Raw genomic sequence first — 23,570 nt, 5'->3', positions numbered from 1 at the left:
CTTCTAAAATATCTAAAGTTAAAATAAATTTTTGAGCCAGTAAAAATGAACATTCTCCTTGCCCACATTGGGGAACTATATCTACAGTATGGAACTTTCCCAAGAGGAACTTCCCACAAGAATGGGATTTCCTCCTGTTGTCGCAATAGGAGTTGCAATAACCCTACAGCAGAGTAAGGTTGGTTTCAGAATTAACATTTCTCTAAAGGATAGCATTTCAACAACATCGTATTTTTAATGCAACGTTGCAATTACTTTCTCTTGGTCATGTAGCCAAAGCTTCATTCTTTGCAACATGAGAAATTCCACGCTAGAATTTAGCTCTTCCTCCAATATCCTGGCAAGTTCTAGGAGCTATGCAATGCACTTTCTCTAGGGTGCTCTCTTGTCAGAATCTGCAGTGTTTCAGAACACTGGAATTACCCCGTGGCATTACTGGCTATACAAAAACATTTAGGCCAAACAGATCCATCCTGGGATTCAGTCAGTTAGGTTCCTAGATGAATATCTGAAGTAGCAAAGAATTTTAGAAGTCGATATCATCTAAAATACAACATTCCAGAAGGGATTCCAAGAGGGAAAAAAAATCCCAGAGTGCTTCCCATAGTCTCGCCTATGATCTTTCTATGAAAAAATTTTAAGAAAGTTATTGTTGGAAGTTGAGAGCACCCAAATGTCCCTATCTCCAGCCTAAGTTGAAGAATATCTGCCCGGAAGTCATAAATGCTCTGCTACTGGCCTTCATTTTCATGGGACAGTTTTTTCAAACGGTCTAGCATCATCCATCTATGTCCTGGCTGCCACCTGGGGCCCCATTGAACGGAGCCAGGTCTTGGACATCACTTCTAATCTCCCCAGAAACCCAGGAGCTCCTCTGAGGTAGATGCCTGTGAAGGTAGCAGCGCTCTGACTTAGCTGTCTTCAAGGAAATGTGCCTTCCCCAGCTCATAAGAGGACCTGCAATAGAGTTCCCTTTTAATCCTTTCTATTGATGTCTGCATGTAGTGGGGGTAGTTCACTGATGTGTCTGCTTGCTTTCATTAATGAGCAAGGATGCTGAAAGATGTTGAGTCCGCAGACAGCATGCTGTCTCTAGACGAAGAGTACTCCTATATTATGAGAGTCAGAAAAAAGGAAGGAGAAAATGGGTTGGGAAATTTGCCTTTATATTATACTGTGCTTACGGACAAAATAATCCTCCTGTTCAGAAGCCCTGTACAAAGGTTGATTTTTGCTTAGTTTTATACCAATGGCTAGCATAATAACCAATACGGTATATTGCTTGCCAATGGGGGAAAAGGTATGAAGATCACAGCGTCCACTGCTCACTCTGTGGAACGGAGATATTGAGAATAAACAAAACGGAGTTCTTCAGAGCTCCCAACAAAAGGTAAATATTTCAGCATCTTTTCCCTTGGTCATCCTTGCCACACTCCTGCTCTACCATGAAGTGCCAATGGCATGACCCTGGCTCTGCAGCCTCCTTTATGCCTCATAGACGGGACCTCCTGATACCTAATGGCAGCTCTATGTGCCACCTCACAAATTTCATTCCCAGCTCTGAAAGCTGTAGAGAAAGTCTTACTTCCTGGAATCTGAAGAGGCTCCTGCCTCCTTATAAATCATAATCTGAGCTTTCCAACTCGGCTCAGGATGGAATCCCTCTGAAAATCATTAACTGGTATTATTGTGGCCATCACAACCAGAAGAGAAGAGGTAGAACTTCTTGAACCCAAAAGCACTTTAAAAAACAATACGTTTCCAAGTTTTATATCAGGATGTTCATAACAGACTAATGTAAAGCTTACTTTTCAAGAACTAATTCTAGACAATAAGCATAGCAGAAAAACCCTGGATACTTATAACATCCTAGCAGTTCCGTGACATTCATAACGGACAACTCTATGACATTTGTATCTCTTTCTTAGACACAGTTTGAAGATTGTTGGTAATGAAACTATAATAGCTACAATGAATTGTACATACCATAGGAGGGTTCCCAGAGAACTCTGGGATTGGGCAGTCCTTTATTTTTCCCCATTGTGAGATGTTTTGATAACATTCTCTTGGCTTGTGTTTCAACAAACTCTCTGCGGTCTGCCCACGTACAATTCGCCTGAGGAGGAAATGTAAGTCCAGACCATTTAGAAACAAGAGATTAAATTCTTAGTTTTCTGAGATTCTGACATATTTTTATTAGTATTCTCATATGGTTCCTATACTTTTCACTTAAAAGTAATACTTCTTGCCCCCTCCAAATAGATTAGAGGAAGGGAAAGAAAATTCATGATCTTTAGCAATACAAAAAAAAAATATGGGGACTTCCCTGGCGATCCAGTGGTTAAGATTCCATGCTTCCCCTGCAGGGGTTGTGGGTTCGATCCCTGGTCGGGGAACTGAGATCCCACATCCCACATGCCATGCAATGTAGCCCAAAAAAAAGAAAAAGAAAAAAAATATGTACAATGGCACAAAGGATATTTATATATAACATTATAGAGGGTAAGTTTTGGATCATCAGTACATGTTTTCTGAAAGGCAACATTTGTGCTTCTGTTTCAAGTATTATTCTCATTTATAAACAAACAAATAAAAAGAGAAAAACTGCAAATCCAACAGAGCAACCGCTGGCCCATACAGTACCATTGTGCAAATTAGAACAAGATGCCCCCTCTTTGAGGACAGCTCTAGAGGCAAGAGCTTGGCCAGCAGAGCATGGGCTAATTTCCTTCCCCTTGGCCAGGCACCCTTATGTAGTTGACAACCCATACAACCATATACAGTAGCCCTGAGGCTTAGTACAAATCTTTTATTTGTTGTTTCAAAATTGTCTAAATTCAACCAAAACATTTAAATCCACTTAAGACGACTTAATTTTGTAGAGATTATGCCATTCTCACAGACATCAACGCTGATGGTGTGTCCCTTGAAGTGCTCGGAGCCCATTCACTTCAATTCAATAAATATTAATTGAGCAACTACTAAAACATAAGACAATGCAGGTTGAGTGGGAACAGAGGGAGGGAGGCACAAAGTTAAGTCGTGTCCCTGACCTGAAGGAACATAAATGACAAGGTCTTCAGAATATATAATAAGAAAAGACACAGAAGGCCCTTTGCTTCGGGGACCTAAAAGTTTGTTTGGGGGACCTAAAATTTATTATGCCAGTTGGTATATTCAGAGGATGTTTTTTTTTTTTTTTTTGCGGTACGCGGGCCTCTCACTGTTGTGGCCTCTCCCGTTGCAGAGCACAGGCTCCAGACGCGCAGGCTAAGCGTCCGTGGCTCACGGGACCAGCCGCTCCGCGGCATGTGGGATCTTCCCGGACCGGGGCACGAACCCGCGTCCCCTGCATCGGCAGGCTGACTCCCAACCACTGCACCACCAGGGAAGCCCCAGAGGATGTTTTAATTCAAGGTCACTAACCATCGCTTTCTATCCCTAGGTCTTGGGGAAGAGAATTACCATGTATTGAGCATCTATCACATGCCAAGCCTGGGAAAGGCACTGCACACAAATTATTTCAGGTAATTCTCATAACAGGCCTGAAATGTAAGTATTAGTACTCTCATTTTATGTGTGAGGACGCCAAGGCTTAGAGAGACTAGGTAACTAGAAGCAGAATGATTTGGTGAAAGCAATTCTGGACCCAAGCCAGACAGCCTTGGTTTCACATCCCGCGTCCACCCCTTGCTAATTTGGTGGCCTTAGGCAAGTTATTTAACTTCTTTTGAGCCTCAGTTTCTTCAGCTATAAGATAGGTATAAGTACCTCATTAAAAGTTCATTTTAGTAATCAACTGGCATGATGCATATAAAACGCCAGACACAAAGTCAGCGTCCAGCAAATGATAACTATTAAAGTTCTTAATGTTCAAGGTCACTTGGGGAGTAAGTGATAGAAAAAAAATCGGATTTTCTCCTTCTCTTCTCAATGCCAGGACCGGAAGTCAGAAAACCTGGCTTTTAATCCCAGTTCAGCTGCTACCTAGCCAGCAGACCGAGCAATCAGCCAACCAGCATAAGTAGCAGATTCTCCTCAGATGGAGAACGGGGTACATATATCTCCTCTGCCGGCTCCAGAGGAAAATACATATCTATGAAACTATACAAACGTAAAGTGGTGGAATTACTAAGCTAGAGAGGGGAAGAAATTCAGTTTTGTTTTGTTTTTTTTTCTCTAGGATTTTCTGAAACAGCTGGATGATGACCGAGTCCCATTTAAAGATACTCAAATGCTTTTAGGAGAGTTAAGAGAGTCTTCGTCTACACAGATTTTTCAGTGCTTAGAAAGAGATGACCAGGCGTCAGGGTCAGCAAGTTGATCAAGAATGCACTTGAGGACAGGGAACAATATTCAGTATCCTGTACTAACCTATAACGGAAAAGAATATGAAAAAGAATGGATATGTATAACTGAGTCACTTTGCTGTACACCTGAAACTAACATAACATTGTACATCAACTATACTTCAATAAAATAAATTTTAAAAAAAGAATGCACATGAGGGGTTGCCACAGGCTGCTTCTCTCCACCCTTCCCTTTTTTAGGTCTCAGCCACTTCTAGGCTGACTTGACTCAGACCAGAGTCATTGAGCCTTGACACCTACTTCCTCCACCCTTAGTTATCTGGAGCCCCATACCCACCGGGGAACTTCCCAGGTCTGCTTTTTGTGTGCAGGTGGGAGAATCAGCTAGTGTGAAAGAGTAGAAAAAGGAAGCGTGGTATGAAAGAAGGGTCCCAATAAGGCAAACTCTCCCAGCCACACATCCAGGCACCGTGTGTCTCTATGAGAGCATTCATCATGGCCTGCCTTAGCCCATCCGGTCTCCAACCCCAGCTATGCCACAGATAAACTGGTAGTGGCTTGGCTACACACTTTACCTTTTTTGGTCTGTTTCCTTGTCTACAATTTCCCCTGGAAATGGGAATAGTAAGGGCATCTCTACCTTTTGGAGATTAAAAGAAACATTTCATGTCTGCAACAAATGCTCAGTAGAAGCTAGCTTTTCCCTTTATTATGTTAGGATGCTTGAAGGCAATAACCATGTATTTCTCCTTCTAGTATTCCCCACAGTGCCTGAGATAGGTCCTCATACACAGTAGGCAATCAGTGAATGATTGGCTTGAATCAAAACTCATTGAACGGGGACTTCCCTGGAGGCTCAGTGGATAAGAATCTGCCTGCCAATGCAGGGGGCACGGGTTCGAGCCCTGGTCCGGGAAGATCCCACATGCCGTGGAGCAACTAAGTCCGCGTACCACAACTACTGAGCTTGCGCTCTAGAGCCCGCGAGCCACAACTACTGAAGCCCTGAGCCCTACAGCCCGTGCTCCGCAACGAGAGAAGCCACCGACTGCAATGAGAAGCCCGCACACTGCAAGGAAGAGTCGCTCCCGCTCGCCACAACTAGAGAAAGCCCACGTGCAGCAACGAAGACCCAACATAGCCAAAAATAAATAAAATTAAACAAACAAAAAAACTCATTGAACGAGAGCAAACCCTTTCACCTGATTAATCATTAACCTCTCTGGTTTGGGAGCTTGTCTAATTTTCTAGGGATTAAGCCACAGGAAACATCATTGGAGACATCCGAGACCCTGCCAGCACTCTCAGCGTGCTTTCTATATGCTTGCAAAGATATTCAAAACTTTGGTGTATTTTTCCAGCTTGCTATAAATAACCGCACTATGAATAGTTATGAGTCGGGTACCAGAAACTAAAGTGGTGCTGAGTGGTTTCTATCAAAGTGACTTCTGTTTTCCCCTCATATTCCCTCAGCAGACAGGCTAAGGTCACACAAAGACAGGGAGGTCACTGTGCCTCTAACAGAGCATCACATCCGGAAACTGAGGGACATAAAATACTTGCTCTTGGAGTTTAAATACTCACTCAGCTCCATGGATGGCGAGACCAATGAAGAAGATCACAAAGAGATGGTGTGTGTACCAAAACACTTCAAAGTAAGACCTCCTGATGGTTTTGGTGGAGGAGGTGATAATTAATATGAGGCAGAGCGTGATGACAACTCCAGTGATGCCTGCCAGCCGAGTCACAGCCACGTACAGGCCTCCTTCGGGATTCTGTAAAACACACACACACACATTATTTGTAGGCTCTCAAAAGCAGGGCTACCTATTTATAAAGTGTCCAGTGAACAAGGCAATAGGCATTTTCATCCCCCCTTTAGATTATCCTAACCATCCCCCCAACAGAGTGGTGTAGAATTGGAATAGATATTTCCAAATTTTAAAAAGTCTTACATCTTCTTTACCCATTCATCCGATGATGGACACTTAGGTTGTTTCCATCTCCGTATATACAATGGAATATTACTCAGCCATAAAAAGAAACGAAATTGAGCTATTTGTAATGAGGTGGATAGACCTAGAGTCTGTCATACAGAGTGAAGTAAGTCAGAAAGAGAAAGACAAATACCATATGCTAACACATATATATGGAATTTAAGAAAAAAATAATGTCATGAAGAACCTAGGGGTAAGACAGGAATGAAGACACAAACCTACTAGAGAATGGACTTGAGGATATGGGGAGGGGGAAGGGTAAGCTGTGACAAAGCGAGAGAGAGGCATGGACATATATACACTACCAAACGTAAGGTAGATAGCTAGTGGGAAGCAGCCGCATAGCACAGGGAGATCAGCTCGGTGCTTTGTGACCACCTGGACAGGTGGGATAGGGAGGGTGGGAGGGAGGGAGACGCAAGAGGGAAGAGGTATGGGAACATATGTATATGTATAACTGATTCACTTTGTTATAAAGCAGAAACTAACACACCATTGTAAAGCAATTACACTCCAATACAGATGTTAAAAAAAAAAAGTCTTACATGGTTGAGGTATCATAGGAAATATCAATTGATACACAGAAACAGTTCTAAGGGAGTATCAAATAAAGTATCAACTATATGTCCTAAAAGGCTCTGAAGCTCTTTCTCCCTTTGATTTGAAAAGTGTCATAGTGCTTAGTTTGTAGATGTATTCTGTGCATGCCTAACATCTTAGGCTGCGTTCCTCCAAAGCAGATCCTGAGATGAGGATTTAGAAAGAATGCGCTCCAGAAGAAGCTGGTAAGGAGATGGTTAATAGGATAGGAAAGAGGAACAAGTCAGGTAAGAGGACAATCTCGGGCCAAATCTTCAGCCTGATGCTTCAGGGGAACTGTGGAGGGTAAATTACACCTTAGAGTTTATCCTGACTCAAGGCAAGGGAGCTGGGTTTTCATGGCCTGCACCCATCAGTTATTGGTTAAGAGCTGCTCAACGAGACAGCTATCCAGGCCCTTTCAGATATGGGCAAAGGGACTTTGGGCAAAGGGACTCCAGTAGCCCCAGGGCAGTCCTTTGAGGAACAAAAGCAAATAGAGGAAATTGAAAGTGAAAGCACACAGAAGGGTAGGGGAGCACAGACATAGTAAAAGTGACCTGAAGAGATCTGGGCACAGCACTGCAGTGTCAGCTCACTCGATATGTTCACACGGCCACCCTTACGTATCATTGTACAATGAACAAGTAAAAGAAAAATTATCCAAGACATTATAGAAGAAGAATTTCTATTTTATTTGATGTGCTTTAATTCCGTCCCTAAATAGACCAGGCACATTTTTTTATATCAGCCTGAGGATAATTATTTCTACAAAATCATGGAACTCTTCTTGTAATCTATTCTAAACAGACAAGGAAACATGTTTGGAATTCGGCACATGAAGATGACTTAGAGCTTCTCCCTCTGAGTGTAGAAAGCCTCAGCAACTGCTGGAAGGGAAAAAGTCCTTGCCTGAGGGTTCCCCAAATGGCTGCCCCTGGAGCAATTAGCAGACATAGGCCACCTCTCAGATGTTGTAGGCAAGAAAGAGGAAATGCATTGCTGACAGATGTCAGCTGGTGGCTGACCTGGTATTAACACCTCAGCCAGAGGGTTCCCTATTTCACATAAACAATTTCATAGAACACCAACATCAGGCAAGGTCATTCTGTCACTGTGATGGACTGACACAAAAACGAGACCACTCTGAAATCTTATCTGAGCCAAGACAAAAACATGGGTGACTGCTGCTTCTTGACCTATTACAGATTTAACTCCGTTCTTCTGCCTCCTAGAAAAAAAATTATTAAGATACCCAACGCTGGAACTGTCCCCAATTCCTGACCATACCTGATCCAGAGGAAATGCTTGCTTCCTGAAACCCCTCCCAAATCATCTAACACAAGTCCCACAGCAAGCCTTTCTCAACACCCTCCTGAGATGCCCCCGACTTCCTCATAGTGTGAGGTCTCTTTGCTGCAGTAAGTAATAAACCCAACTTTGTTTGACTAGACTATGTTCCTGGCTTTCTTTGACTGTTGGGCATTGCCGTGGATAAGCCTGTGTTACTCCAGGCTCCACGTATACACATTCTGATAGGTGACTTTAAGAAACTGGAGAACATCTAGTGACCCTCTACATATGGGATCAGGAGTGTGGGAGACATTTTCTCTGTGGCCACATTCTTAGAACCTACAGAATTGTCCCTCTGATAGTCAACTTTTGTCATTGTTCTGACCAAGTAGAATTCTTCACTCACTGAAATCTAATCCTCAGTTTTAATGTCTACAGAACATCTGAATCAGGAAATAAGAGGCTTACCTTAATTCTTTGTCGAGCAAAATTGAGGTAAGTTTCACCAGGCTTATCTCCAATGTCAGAGAGTGCTATTGAATAAGGGTCAGAATTGTTGACTCGGGCATTGACACACCACTCCACATTAAATAGGTGTGCAATGGTGTGAATCGCTGAAGAGGGCACAGAAGAGAAACAAAGAGGGTGAAGTGTGTGTACAATTTTATTTGTAGCTGGGTTTCTGGCTGCAGCCCCTGACTCTATGATAAGTTAGTGGAGATTTGATAAGGATCCCTTCTTACACCACCACCACCACCTTAATAATTATAATAATAACACAAAATATACATAAACACATGAATACTATCATATATACATATGTATATATATATATATATATATATATATATATATATATAAACAATAATAAAAAGAAAGTGTTTAGCTAATAAAGGTTATCTTAAGAAATTCTCAACTTATGGGCTATGGCCCTTGTAGGATTATTGCAAGAAATCCATGAATCTACATGTTCAACCAAGTATTTAAAAGATGAATGAATAAAAGCTCTCATATGTGGACTAACAAACAATTTTGATGTTAAAAAGTGTGTAAAAGGGTGAATACACTGGGATTTTTATCAGAAGAGCCTAAGGGGAAAAAGTTTTAAGACCTGAAGGAACAAATCCTAGTGTTGGGACGGCAGAAAGAGGGGCGAATATTTTTTCATAGAACTCATTCAAAAAGTACACATCCAATCACCACCTAGTCTACCTACAAAGGCTGATCCCTTATTTTAAAAATATCTTAGAGGGAACACTCTGGTTCCAAGTTTTCTTTGCAATCTCAAATATCTTAATGAACATACCAGTGTGAAGTGCAATCATCCATGCCACCATTTTATGAAAGGTGAGGTTCCTGTCCAGTTGTCTTCGAATTCTTGTTGAGCAGCACTTTGGATTAAAGGGAAAAGAATGAAATCGTAATTGTTAACAAGAAAGTTTTCTCTGTGCCAGGCATTAGACACATATCATCTCATTTAATTCTTATGACCACCCTAAAAACTACATCATTCTACCCATTTGACAGGTGAGAACACTGAGGCTCAGATAGATGTAGTCATCTTCCCAAGGTGAAACAGCCAATAAGTGGCATGGCTGGCTTAACCAATGTTTTAGGTTCTCGTACTAGTAACATAAAAAGCCTCTCATGGAATCCATTGCTTAATTGTATAAAATATGAATTTGGACAGAAAACATCTAACTACATAGTTTCTAGTTCAGATTAATTTATCTAATAACGAGGGGATATAGAAATTTTAACAGGACAGGACTGCCCTCAAAGACCTGAAGGTCCATGGGGATACAGACAAGTGAACAGTTCTAGAACAAGTGAATAGTTTTAGAATAGCACCCTTTCAGGACATAGACACTATGAGAGGAGAAAAAAAGTGTCCACCTGCATATGTTGATAGAGACAACATAACAAGGGAGATCATTAACAAAATAATCATAGCAAAAATTATAATAGTACTTACAAAGAACTTGTGCAAGGAGCTGCTTTAAGTGTTTTTTTTTTTATTGTTTTTAAAATTTTTGACCGCACTGTGCAGCACGCAGGATCTTAGTTCCCTGACCAGGGATCGGACCCTGCACCTCCTGCAGTGGAAGCGCAGAGTCTTAACCACTGGACCGCCAGGGAAGCCCCTAGGAGCTGCTTTAAGTGTTTTACATGCATCGACTCATTTCATTCTTACATTAATCCTATGTGGGAGGTACCATTATTATCACCACATGACAGATGAGGAAACAAAGGCATAGAGAAGTTACCTTCCCTTAGGTTGCATAGTTAATAAGTGACAGAGCTGAGGTCTAAACCCAGGCTCTCTGATGCCAGAGATATCAACATTCTGACATTTCATACCTTTTATGATTACCTTGGCATTAAAATGGCATTTTGGTCAACTGGTTAGTGTAATTGTCCTACCGACATATGTTAGAAGATGTGGGTTTGAATCTGGATTTATGTTAATGCCCAAAGTAGAGAAAAAAAACAAAACAAAACCTGGTTTCTGGTTGAATCAGACAGAGCTTTGTTCTCTGAAAAGTGGTCAAGTGCTCGCTCTGGATGCTTTGTTTCTAAGGCTAGATGTACTGCCATAGAGATTCAGAAAACTTTTAAGGAGAACAGAGTGAAGTGCAAAAAACCCCCAAAACAAAACAAAAAGCTCAGGTATTTTAAATACCTGGTTCCAAACATATTCAATTTCAATATACGGGTGTTAAATATTTGGCTTATTTATTTATTTGGCTTATTTATTTTTAATAAAATGTTCTGGTTTTATAGAAAAAATAGAATTGCATAGAAAATTGTGCTTACTCCACTACCTCTGAGTTAGCTACATCTAGGGAGGGCAGGCTGTTTGGATCATGAAAGCAGGTTCCTGGAACTGCAGAAATACCAGTAAGGAAGACACTGAAGACTTCAGAGAAAGGAAAAAACATTTAGGCTTTATTGAGTGACTTCTGTGAGCCAGGCAGTTTACCCACAATCATTGCCTCATTTAATGTAACCAGATAAGTATTACTGTCCTTATTTTACAGATAACAAAACTAAAGCTAACTCTCACATTGGCTGGGATCCAAGACGATTTGTCTTCAAGGTTCATTCCCTTTTCCATGAAACCAAATGTAAAGATATAGTCACTATTATTCTACATGTCTAAAAACCAAGACAAGAAGTTAAGTGAAAGTACTCTATCTGGAAAGTGAGGTTAGAGGGAGTAAGTTTGGGAAGGGAAGGAAACCAATAAAGGGTGTATTAGCACATCAACGACCACTACCGTATCTTATCAGCGGGCTCTCCGATCAGGGAACTCTGGGAGACTGTGTAGGATACGCCCCCAGAGGTTTGTTACCTGAGGGGTTAGGAAACTTGGGTAGTCTCTACCAACTCCTATCCATCATTGGCTGAGGGCTCTTCCCAGGGCATCAACTCCCTGGCATTTCCGGCTTGTCCCAGGAGAGGGCTGAAAGAAAATCCTCAGGCAGAGAAGGACCTGAGCTGGCAGAAGACAGCTGCCCCATGTACTGGAACTGACAGTGCAGAGGGAATACGGGTGGAACCCTACCAGCAGCAGCTACAACAAATTGTTCACCGGTGACTCAGGCTCTCAAAATAAGGGTTTCCTGGTTGAAATCATTTCTTTTACACTTCTGTTGGTGAAGAATTGACTGTCCTGTTTTCTTTTACAGCCTCATTGTCTTTTGTGTTTATTTCAAGCGCCGTACATTGTTTTACTCCTTTGTAGTTTTTACAGTTTTAAGGAAATATATTTTTCCTGTTTCCTGATTGCTAGGTTCCTCCACAGCTTCGTAGAGTCCTTCTGGTAGGCAGAATTGTAAGATGTTCCTCAATGACCTTATATAATCTCCTCCCCTTGAGTGTGGGTGAGACCTGACCTATAACTATGATAGGATGACACTCCTGTGATTTTGTTACATTATATGGAAAAAGGGATTTTGCAGAGGTAATTAAAATCCCAAATTGACCTTAAGAGACAGATTACCTGGGTGGGCCTGACCCAATCACACGAGCCCTTTAAATCTGAGTCTAAAAGTCAGAAATCTTAGGTGCAAGAAGTATTTGATACGCTGCTGCTGGCTTGAAGATGGAAGGGGCCACATGGCAAGGAATACACCTCGGATCTGAGAGCAGCCCCAGAGGAACTGTCAGCAAGACACAGGGACCTTAGTCCTGCAGCTGCCAGGGACTGAATTTTGCCAACAAGAAAGAGCTTGGAAGATTTTACCCAGAGTTTGCATATGAGCATTCAGCCCAGTTGACGCCTTGATGTCAGCTTTGTGACACCCTGAGTAACAGGATGCTGGACTTCTGCGCAGCTGTGAACTAGTAAACGGGAGTTGTTTTAAGCCTCTAAGTTTGTGGAAGTTTGTTACACAGAAATAGATCACTTAATACAGTCCTCATTGGAGTGATAGACGCAATTGGAGTCCCAAGAATGAGAGAATGGGAATTAGTAGGGTCAGAAAGCAATTTGCCATCAGATATATCTGTGCTGGACCCCAGCCCTACCACCTAGCTGTGTGACATTGAACAATATGCTCAGTTTCCAGCTTTCTCACCTATATATTTATCATAATTATTCCCTCGTAGGTCTGTTTCATAGATTCATTGAGAGGTATTTAATAAACACTCGCGCTTTTTTGGGTATCATTATTTAACTTTTCAGCTAGTATGGCACGGCTCCCCAGCTAGAGGGTAAGCATCCTGGGTGCAGAGCAATATATCATGTATTTTGAACAATCCTTACATAACTATTTGGTTAAATGACATGTTCACTGTCCTAGAACCCAAGACGATTATTCTAAACCTATAGAGATGTATTTACCCACATATCTATACATGCCAAACGATTTTTTCTTTTCTACTTCCAGACAAATTCTTTTGAAACTTTTGGAGGAAAAGATACTTGCTCCTGCATGCTGAATTTGAAGAAAAGGAATGTAGTTTTCTCATGGTCTTTACACTGTCTCCATAGTTCTACCCTTATCATCATCAACATGGATCGTCAAAAATATGAAACAATAGATTTCAATGTCTCTTATCAGCTTGAGCAACAAACTGTTAGAGAAAAGTTAACTGAGTGCCAGGAAAATGGAGAGATGTGCTTGGGAAACACAAGGTCCATTCAGTAATGGTCTGATCTTAATAGGTGGTTCCAAAAAAATGCTATTTAGTATGAAATACATACATTTTATTAGAAGAAAAAACGGAGACTCTTAGTCACTAATGAGCTAGTAGAACTAACTAAGGTCCTACCAGGGCACCAATCCCTCGTTTTTCCAAGCCACCCTCTATAGTGTGGTCAGGAACGGCAAACACATCCAAAGAGAAGCCGTAAGCCATGATTATACGGGGCTTCCAGATATGATTTCCTCATCATTTCCTGACAAGGGGGCAAGATGGCTGGTTGGTGGGGTAGAAAGGGAGGGCTCTGCTGCCTGTGACTGCCCAGGGCTTTTTTCTCCCTCCCTACCACGCAGAAACCATTTTTATGCTTTTGAGTCACTTGTGAATTACCGCCAGCCACCTACTAATTACCCAAGCTGCCATCATGCACAACAGCTTCCTCACCGAACAACTGCTCTTCTTTTTGCCATCGACTTCTAAAGGGAAGTTCCTCTGTTACTCTCAACTAGAGCCTTGCCCAATCTCAATAAGCTAACATTCAAGTGCAAGGGAGATTATTGAGTTATCTCGGCAGCTTGCTATGCTCGATTCAAACTGTGAGAGCAAAAAAATTCAAAACATCGAGAAATGGAACAAAGAAGTGCATATTTAATGGGGCAAAACATTAGCTTCTGTAACATGAGTGTTATGGAAACTTTAAAGTTCTATTTTATGTACACCTGGGCTCGCCACAGGTGCCATGAATGAATCTGAATTAGCTATTTATATGCAGTTTGAGAGAAATTGCAAAAGCCAGCCTTGAATCTACAGAACTCAGGCAAAGAAACTAACAGTAATGTTGAAACCTGGTGGCAGTAGAATATGTGATAAATATGAAGAACACCACTGGATTTGTACAGCACTGCCTATAATTTTGAAATTACATGTTTATCTTCTATCTCTTCCATAAAGCTCTAAGCTCCCTGAGCTCATGGCTCATCCATGTCTTACTCTCTACTCACTCTACATCCACTGTGCTTAGCATATAGTTGGCACTCAACACATATTTGTTAACTGACAACTCATTAGTTGACAGGCTTAGTCCATTAACCCACTTTTAGAATATCATTCATATTCATTCTTACACTTGCATTATCTCACCTGCTTTTTAGCTAAAAACAACAACAAAAAGAAAAACAACAACTATGAGACAGGAAGTCCAAGAGCCTTGCCCTGGACCACATGGTCAGATATAGAGCTATATCGAGGGCCTCTGACTCCCAGGCTATATAAGGTTAGAGAAAAGAGCTCACTCTCTTGCCTTCCTGTTTCTTTCTGATCTTCAGACTAGAACTTCCAACCAAGTTGAGGTTATTAAGGCTTCTTTGGGGACTTCTGTATGCTGAGTCCCACCATTCCCCATTTCCCTCGACAGAGCAGGCTCAGAGTCTTTACCCCTAGTTTTCCTGGGTGGGCCAACCCTGTGGTTTTCTTTCTTTCTCCAGTTCTGTGACTGTTAAGTTTGCATAAAGGCCTACTAATAAATCCTTGAAGTTACAACACCCCTGTCACTTCTAGCCTAGGTTATTCAGCCTGCCCAAATATTCATATATACATGATGGCCTTTCTAAGACCATAGGACCACCACAAGAGAGTTTTTTTTGTTTTTTGTTTTTGCGGCACGCGGGCCTCTCACTGTTGTGGCCTCTCCCGTTGTGGAGCACAGGCTCTGGATGCACAGGCTCAGTGGCCATGGCTCACGGGCCCAGCCACAAGAGAGTTTTGAGTTTAGGTGGCATGCGGGAAAGTGAACAGGCTCTGGAGGCACAAGCACCTGGGTTGGAATCCCAACACTCTCAATGAATTTCATCCGCACCTCACTAGCCTGACATGCAGATTTCACGAGGTGAGGTCTAGGAAGACTCAGTAAGTGGCCGGTGTTATAATTTCCAACATTGGTCACAGCATGTGTACTCATTTTAATCGCAATCAGAATAGAAGGTTCTTTGCCCAGTTAACATTTCAGATTGGGAAATCTGGAGGAGGGACACACCCCATCTGTAAAAGAATCTTACTTGCTGCTAATTTTTAAAAATATTTTCTTTGACATACAGGTCTCTCTGGTTAGAGAGTTGAGTGTCTCTGCAATTTGAAGAGCTGCCTCATTTCACCCCTGTCTTTAGAGACCCTCATGAGGATCTTCCCTCCTTTTAGGCCACAGGAAGCCTAAAAGTGGCCATTACAACATGTGCCACTCATGGGGCATGGCCACGCAACGGCATCGCAATTTGGGCCTGTGGGGTAACAAGGATTTCTTAACAGGCTGTCCTGGCGAAAACACTGCCTGTTTCTCAGGGTTTACTTCCTCTAAATAGAAAGTATTTGAACAGGGGGTGGGGGGAGAATAAAAAAGCTACAGTCCCCGAACTTCATTTAGCAAATGTTCATTGGGCACCTGCGATACACCAGATGTTGTACTTTACGGGTGGCTCATCAATAAAACTTTGCAATTACCCTATGATCCAGCAATCCCACTCCTGGGCATATATCCGGACAAAACTCTAATTCAAAAAGATACATGCACCCCAATGTTCATAGCAGCAATATTCACAAGAGACAAGACATGGAAACGACCTAAATGTCCATCAACAGGTGAATGGATAAAGAAGATGTGGTACATATATACAGTGGAATACTACTCAGCCATGAAAAAGAAGGAAATCATGCCATTTCCAGCAACATGGATGGACCTAGAGATGATCATACTAAGTGAAGTAAGTCAGAAATAAAGACAAATACCATAGGATATAACTTATATGTGGAATCTGAAATATGACACAGCTGAACCTATCTACGAAGCACAAACAGACTCACAGAGAGAACAGAGAGAACAGACCTGTGGTTGCCAAGGGGGAGCGGTGTGGGGGAGTTTGGGGTTAGTAGATGCAAACTATTACATATAGAATGGATGAACAACAAGGTCCTACTGTATAGCACAGGAAACTATATTCAATGTCCTGTGATAAACTGTAATGGAAAAGAATATAAAAAGAATGCATATATATGAATAACTGAGTCAATTTGGTGTACAGCATAAATTAACACAACATTGTAAATCAACTATACTTCAATTTAAAAAAAAGAAAACTTTTCAATCAAATGGAATTCTACCTCTGTGGTTTCTTAGGTTAAAAAGATGATTTTGGAAATCCTTGTAATCAATGTCTACTGTTAGTTGTAGCCTGCTAACCCTATATTAGTAAATCAAGTATTGTATAGTTCTCAAAGAAAAAGAATCTCCTTAGGATCAATGTGAATTTAGTAAGACTAGAGAAAATGAGGCAGAGCTCAAGGCAAGTTTTGTTATTGGCAGTTTAGATCACTTTCCTTCACCTACTTAGTCTTCGATTACCAATTAAGTATTAACATCTCAGCTATACATTTAAGGTCCTAGTTTACCAGCAAAGCTCCAGCCTGACCTCAGACACCTGCCCTTTAAAATCCCTACACTCCCATAAAAGTAGATTGTTTGCTTCTCTCCACTATAAATGACCTCTACTTAATAGCTAATTTTTTTTTAAAGCTAGTTAATATAAAAAGAACATCTTATTAAAAGGAAAAAGAGAGGCTACTAGTCACTAATGGGCAGTGGAATGGGTCCCACCAGGGTATCAGTCCCTAACTTTGGAAGAGCTGCCCTCTATGGTGTGGTCAGGAATGGCAAACATATCCAAAGAGAAGCCACAAGTCATGATCACACAGGACTTTCAAGGATATGATTTCCTCACCATTCCCTGTGATTTTGCCCATACCGTTTTCTCCATGTAGGATGTCTTTCTCTCTCCTTTATATCTCGTACAGGCTTATTTTATCCTTATATGCCCATATCTGATGCCACCTTCTCTAAGAAGCCTTTTTCCATCCCCTGCGCCACCTGATATAATTTCCCCCTCCTTTGATGGATTCCCTGTAGCTCCTTATTTGTAACATTTTGTGGGACCCATCATATTTTGCTTTGTATCATATTAATGTGAGTACATGTGCAGATTCCAAGTTCCTCTTTTCTCATCTTTGTATAACAATATCAATAAGAAATTCGTATACCATTTTATAGATTACAAAAGCTCTTCCTACATAATCATTTTTTTCTTCTAGCATAGTATATTAGGGGCTCTCTGGATTGTTGAAGTGAGGGTGAAAGAGCCCGGGCATTTAGAAAGCTCTGAACTCCTCAATTCCATGGACATAACACCTGTCACATTCATTACATAGTGACTCATAGCTCATTGGTCCCATCTTCTTTGGATATTATCCACAAAAGAGATTTTCTCTGACTTAAAAGTTTTGAGAAACATGGCACTGTGAGATTAATTCCCAAATTTCACGTCAGTCTCATAAATCTCTGTTTATATACATATACTTATATGTCATATGATGTATGTCTGTGTGTGTACATGCATATGTACTTTATTGCTATTGTTGAGGTATATGTTGATTGGTTGTTGTTTACTTTTTGTTTGTTTGTTTTTAATGTCTGTTCCAGGTTAAATGGCTGTCCCAGGGAGCTCCACCAACAAATAATATAAAAATAAACTAGAGAATCAAGCATTGCTTGGCTTGTGAATATTGTACAGAGGTTGGAATCCTCACAAACTCTTGGTTTGCTTTTCCTATTGATACAGCCACTATGGAGAACAGTATGGAGCTTCCTCAAAAAAACTACAAATAGAACTACCATATGACCCAGCAATCCCACTACTGGGCATATACCCTGAGAAAACCATAATTCAAAAAGAGTCATGTACCACAGTGTTCATTGCAGCTCTATTTACAATAGCCAGGACATGGAAGCAACCTACGTGTCCATCATCGGATGAATGGATAAAGAAGATGTGGCACATATATACAATGCAATATTACTCAGCCATAAAAAGGAACGAAATGGAGTTATTTGTAGTGAGGTGGTTGGACCTAGAGTCTGTCATACAGAGTGAAGTAAATCAGAAAGAGAAAAACAAATACCATATGCTAACACTTATATATGGAATCTAAAAAAAAAAAAAAGTCATGGAGAACCTAGGGACAAGACGGGAATAAAGATGCAGACCTACTAGAGAATGGACTTGAGGACACGGGAGGGGGAAGGGTAAGCTGGGACGAAGTGAGAGAGTGGCATTAACAAATATACAGTACCAAATGTAAAATAGATAGCTAGTGGGAAGCAGCCGCATAGCACAGGGAGATCAGCTCAGTGTTTTGTGACCGCCTAGAGGGGTGGGATAGGGAGGGTGGGAGGGAGGGAGATGCAAGAGGGAAGAGATATGGGAACATATGTATAACTGATTCACTTTGTTATAAAGCAGAAACTAACACACCATTGCAAAGCAATTATACTCCAATAAAGATGTTTAAAAAAAGGGGGGGTGCGCATTGAGCTTGATGGCCTTCGAAATTCTGAGGAACTCAAACTTTGTAAATGTTGGTTCTTACCGCACTGGAACCCCTGAGGAAAGACAGTAGATTTCGACAGACTGGCAGCAGAATCAGCATGCAGTTGAAATTCAGGCAGGCTGCAGGGGCCCTGGCCAGTGCCAGCGCTGACTGGAAAAGGCAGGATAAGAAGCAGGGTGACTCTTGTGCGCCCAGGACACTGCCCGCCCCACTTGCCTATACCCACTCCCCCAGGCTTCCCAGCATGAGGCCCACACTCAAGAGATATCAAGTTATAGGGGCTTCCCTGGTGGCGCAGTGGTTGAGAGCCCGCCTGCCGATGCAGGGGACATGGGTTCGTGCCCCGGTCCGGGAAGATCCCACATGTCGCGGAGCGGCTGGGCCCGTGAGCCATGGCCGCTGAGCCTGCGCCTCCGGAGCCTGTGCTCCGCAACGGGAGAGGCCACAACAGTGAGAGGCCCGCGTACAAAAAAAAAAAAAAAAAAAAAAAAGAGATATCAAGTTATCTGGGAAGGAAGGTCCTTTAGAGCCAGGGCTCTTCTTCATCATAAATGAATAAAATGTTGGGGTGGGGATCAAGGGCCAGATTAAAATAAATATTATGAATATTTTCAAACATAAAGAGAATTTGAAATAATTTCACAATGAATACCTGTTGATTCATCTCCAAGATTCTACCTTTTACATTTTACAATGGTTGCTTTAGCACATGTCTATTCACCTCTCCATCCATCTACCCATCCCTCTATCCATCCATCAATGCATCTTATTTTTGATGTATTTCCAAGTAAGTTGCAGATATTGGTTTACTTCCTCCTAAATATTTAAGCATGCATATCATTAACTAGAGTTCAGTATAGAAATTAGGTCTTTGTAAAGAAGATTTTCTTAGCACATAGACTAACCTCAACAGTAACTAAGTTCGTATGGTATAATTGTTCTTTGTAATGCCTAAAGAAGTTGCATATTTTGGAGGAGGAAAATGCAAAGGGAAATCATCCTTTTCAGCATCAACCTGAATAAGTTAACAACAATTATAATAGTGTAGTGGAATTATATGTTATAATTATTTATGCATATGATGTATAATACATATTATAATTAGTATTATTAAGTAATGGTTTCAGTATGATGTAACAAATGATATCCTCTGGGGGCAGCCGTAATTGTACTTATTTTCTTATTTTCATTTATGAAGAAGAAGAGCCCTGTCAGTTCAAGGAAACTGAGAATGTTATTGGACCCAAGAAAAGTCAGGGGCCTTTGCTCTGCCAGTCGAGTCAAAGAACGTGATCTTTGGGCAAGTTCCTCAAAGCCTCCATATGTAGGGAGAGGCTTATTTCCTGAAGAGTATTTCATAACATGTCATTAGGAGCAGGGCTTTTCATGCACAAAAGTTAATAGGAATCGGATGATTTAGAGAATATAGGAAGTCCCACTTGTGCCACCTGTGTCACCCCTGGATCGATCTTTCCAACCTGGCCATCCATTCTGGAGTCAGTATTAGATTTCTCCTCCAAGCTAAACAGTAGCACAGTAGTTCTTGGGAGGGGAAGGATGCTGCCGGGACCCTCTGCCACACTTCTGTCTGTCCCACACTGGAAGGCCTACAGACTCTTGCCCAGGGGGTTGCAATGGAGGGAGTGAGGCCGATGGTGCTCTTTGGGTTGGTCAGAATACTTCGTTAAAATGTTAAAAGGAATAGGAACAAGAATCTCTGATTAGACATGGGAGCCAGTCAATACTGAGGGAGATGGAACTTATACTTACCCCAAGAAGTTTTCGAGTGTAGAAGAACTTATCTGGAATATCATAAACCCGGTAGTACCAGACAAAGAGGAAGACGTTCATCCCCAGCCATACCAGCTGCACAAACAGAAGTGGTTGCGTGAAGTTGTCATGTTTCAACAGGTAGATTTCACAGCAGTTTAGAGTCAGACCAGGGTCAGGACTTCCCCAAGTACAGCCTTTGATTAAGGTGGTTACAAAGCCAGCTCCTTCCTGCAAGAGTATCACTACACTTCTCTGTAAGTAACCTTTCCTCCCTGTGTTGTCCCCCGTGATTGTTATACTACTTGGGCCGTATGCCGAGTTATTATCTATCTCCCCTCCTTTCTTTCTCCTCCTTTTAGATCGATAGATGACAGCAGGTGATTCTTCTTACAAAGAGAAGGGAAAGGAATCTGTTCCTATACTGTCCCCTGCACCAGCAGGACTTTGTGTTTGATTCTCACAGGTGGGATTACCTCTCTCCGCCACACAGCATCCCGCCCCAGCTAGTGGAGTTCTCATCAGCTAAAATGACAAGGCTTTAATTCTACTTGATAAGTTTTGCTTCACTTTTTAATTTTTTTTTTTTTTTTCGGTACGCGGGCCTCTCACTGTCGCGGCCTCTCCCATTGCGGAGCACAGGCTCCGGACGCGCAGGCTCAGCGGCCATGGCTCACGGGCCCAGCCGCTCCGCGGCATGTGGGATCCTCCCGGACCGGGGCACGAACCCGTGTCCCCTAGCATCGGCAGGCAGACTCTCAACCACTGCGCCACCAGGGAAGCCCTGCTTCACTTGTGAAAGAGGGAATATTCAGCATCAATGAGGGAATGAGAGGCATGGGATTTTTTTTTTTTTAAAGGGAGATCCTTCTAGATTGTGACTGCTCATTTCATCCCAAGCACTGACTGCATCAAATGATGACTCTACCCAGTCCTCCACCTTCAGCTCCACAGTAGCAATCTGTTCTTAACTGTGCTTTGAGGCTATTTGATGTCCTTCGATGCTTGAGAATAGTCTCTCTTTATAAAGAAGAAGGTACTAAAACCACTTCTCCATTTCCTAACCTTGTCATTTTTACTCTTGCCTTCCAAGCTGTGGATTCACTTTCAAGTATATGAGTGTATAATTTAGATAGAGGTCACTTCCCTGGGAAAACTGTGGTAAGAGCTAAAAGTGTTTATATTTGAACTTATTTTTTAAAGGAGTAATCTGTTCTTCAAATGGGGATAAGAAATCAACTTAACAGCTTGGAGTCCTCAGAACAATTCTGTATTGCATTAGAGTGTTGATTTGGCTTAATTTTTTTTAAATGACAAAATATTTGTGATTTTTATTTTATCTGTGCCACTCATTTCTCTCTACCTCTACAGCTCAAAGAGTCATATTTACTTCACGATAAATTCTTTCAAAAAATTCATACATAAGTGTTCTTTTTAACATCTGGGTAATACTTTAATTGGCTATTTGGAAAAGCTACTTATAAATTACATTTCTATCTTCCCAATTGTCTGTGATTGTTTGCTGAGACCACCATCTTAAAAAAATAGTTGATCTATGTTATGTTAAAAACTAAAGAAATCATGTCTGTTCGAAAATTAGCCATATCTTTACTTACAAAAATTGTTTCTCAAGACAGATTATATTGATTTATATACAGCTAAATATAATATATATCATATATACGCTATAAATATGTGTCTAGATAGTTTTTTTTTCAGTTCCCTTCCCTTAAATTTTTTAAAACCTCACAAATAACTAAAGTTTACCTCAGAGAAAAGAAGATACTTTTTTAAAAAAGAAAATTGAGAACTTCAATTATTTTTGGTGTCATTACTGAAATAAAGGCCAATTTCCCATACATGAGCCAGTCTTGCATTTGTTATTTGGAAAACTGTATAAAATTTCAGTTGCCCATTTTTAGGTGGTATAAATACATTAAAAATAGAGAAATTTGCCTCTGAGTAAACAAGGAATGAAATGTCTCCTACTCCCACTGTGAAATGCTGGCTAATTTATTACTCCTAAAAACTCCAGAAATAAACTAGGTGAAGTGAGACCCCAGATACATTCTTTCCATTAATAAGTTTGGAAGAATGGACTCACTCTGCTTACAGATGGATGCATGCTCACATAATAAATCAGTTTCAACACAATTTCTCAAACAAAAAAGCTTTGCTCTATTTTCATTTCCAAGAGAACCCAAACAAGTCAGAGAATTTGTAATTTCATTCTCATTGGTACTTACAATGACAAAGATGGAGAGGCCCTCATTCACAAACAAGTTCCCCATGGTGGCAGAGGTTCAGTGCCTCGAGTGTGCCTTTCTTCTCTGCTATGCTCTTCCTCCCATGAGGAAATGAAAACAGCAGCCTTGGGGCAATCTGTTTCCTTTTCTATTATCAGAAATTAGCTAATCATTGGTCAACTGAAAAGCTTGTCTCCATAACAAATTTAAATCTTTAACCACAAAAAAATGACAGAAAAAATGTCTACCATGATCCAATCACAACTAAACATAGTGGGAAATGAAACTAATTTCTACAGCTGAGAGGCAAATAACAGTACAATTCATGGTGTTTTACACTGTGAATTAATCTTTGGACTGATCAGTTATCAAGTGTCAATTTTTAAAAAGTCACCCAACTAGCCATGACTTTGGGCTAGGTAAAAAACATTAAATAGATGTGGTATCTTCTGATAGACCGGAGCAGCATTTGCAGAGTCTTGTTGAGAAAAATTATAACAGGTGTGATCGCTGATATTTATAGAATGCTTACTTTGTGCCAATTTTCTAAGATATGTATGTGTGCATGTAAATACATGTGTATGTACATATATACACACACATATGTATATATGAGTTGATACATATCTTATGTGTGTGTCTACACACAAAGACACCCATACACACACATACATAAATTCAGTATATAAATAAATTAATTCGATACTAACAATTCAACACTATAAAGTAGTTTCTATTATTAGGATTACATTTACAGATGAGGAAACTGAGACCCAGAGCCGTTAAGTTACTTG

General features: G+C 41.0%; 1 protein-coding gene across 1 annotated transcript in view; it reads right to left on the bottom strand.

The window, feature by feature from the left end:
- CYBB (cytochrome b-245 beta chain) overlaps positions 1 to 22,895 on the bottom strand; it is a 33,620-nt gene extending 10,725 nt beyond the window's left edge. Inside the window, exons 1-7 of the mRNA XM_065901388.1 lie at positions 22,777 to 22,895; positions 20,531 to 20,626; positions 18,800 to 18,910; positions 9,486 to 9,570; positions 8,648 to 8,793; positions 5,895 to 6,085; positions 1,987 to 2,116 (exon numbers count right to left, since the gene is read on the bottom strand). Coding sequence (XP_065757460.1) covers positions 1,987 to 2,116; positions 5,895 to 6,085; positions 8,648 to 8,793; positions 9,486 to 9,570; positions 18,800 to 18,910; positions 20,531 to 20,626; positions 22,777 to 22,821 — 804 coding nt within the window. The 5' untranslated portion in view covers positions 22,822 to 22,895. The remainder of the gene's footprint in view (positions 1 to 1,986; positions 2,117 to 5,894; positions 6,086 to 8,647; positions 8,794 to 9,485; positions 9,571 to 18,799; positions 18,911 to 20,530; positions 20,627 to 22,776) is intronic.
- Positions 22,896 to 23,570: the final 675 nt, after the last annotated feature.

The sequence above is a fragment of the Phocoena phocoena genome, chromosome X, assembly GCF_963924675.1.
Source record: "Phocoena phocoena chromosome X, mPhoPho1.1, whole genome shotgun sequence".
Taxonomy (NCBI): Eukaryota; Metazoa; Chordata; class Mammalia; order Artiodactyla; family Phocoenidae; genus Phocoena; species Phocoena phocoena.
The sequence above is the reverse complement of the archived record's forward strand: the minus strand, read 5'-3'. Positions and strand labels throughout refer to the sequence as shown.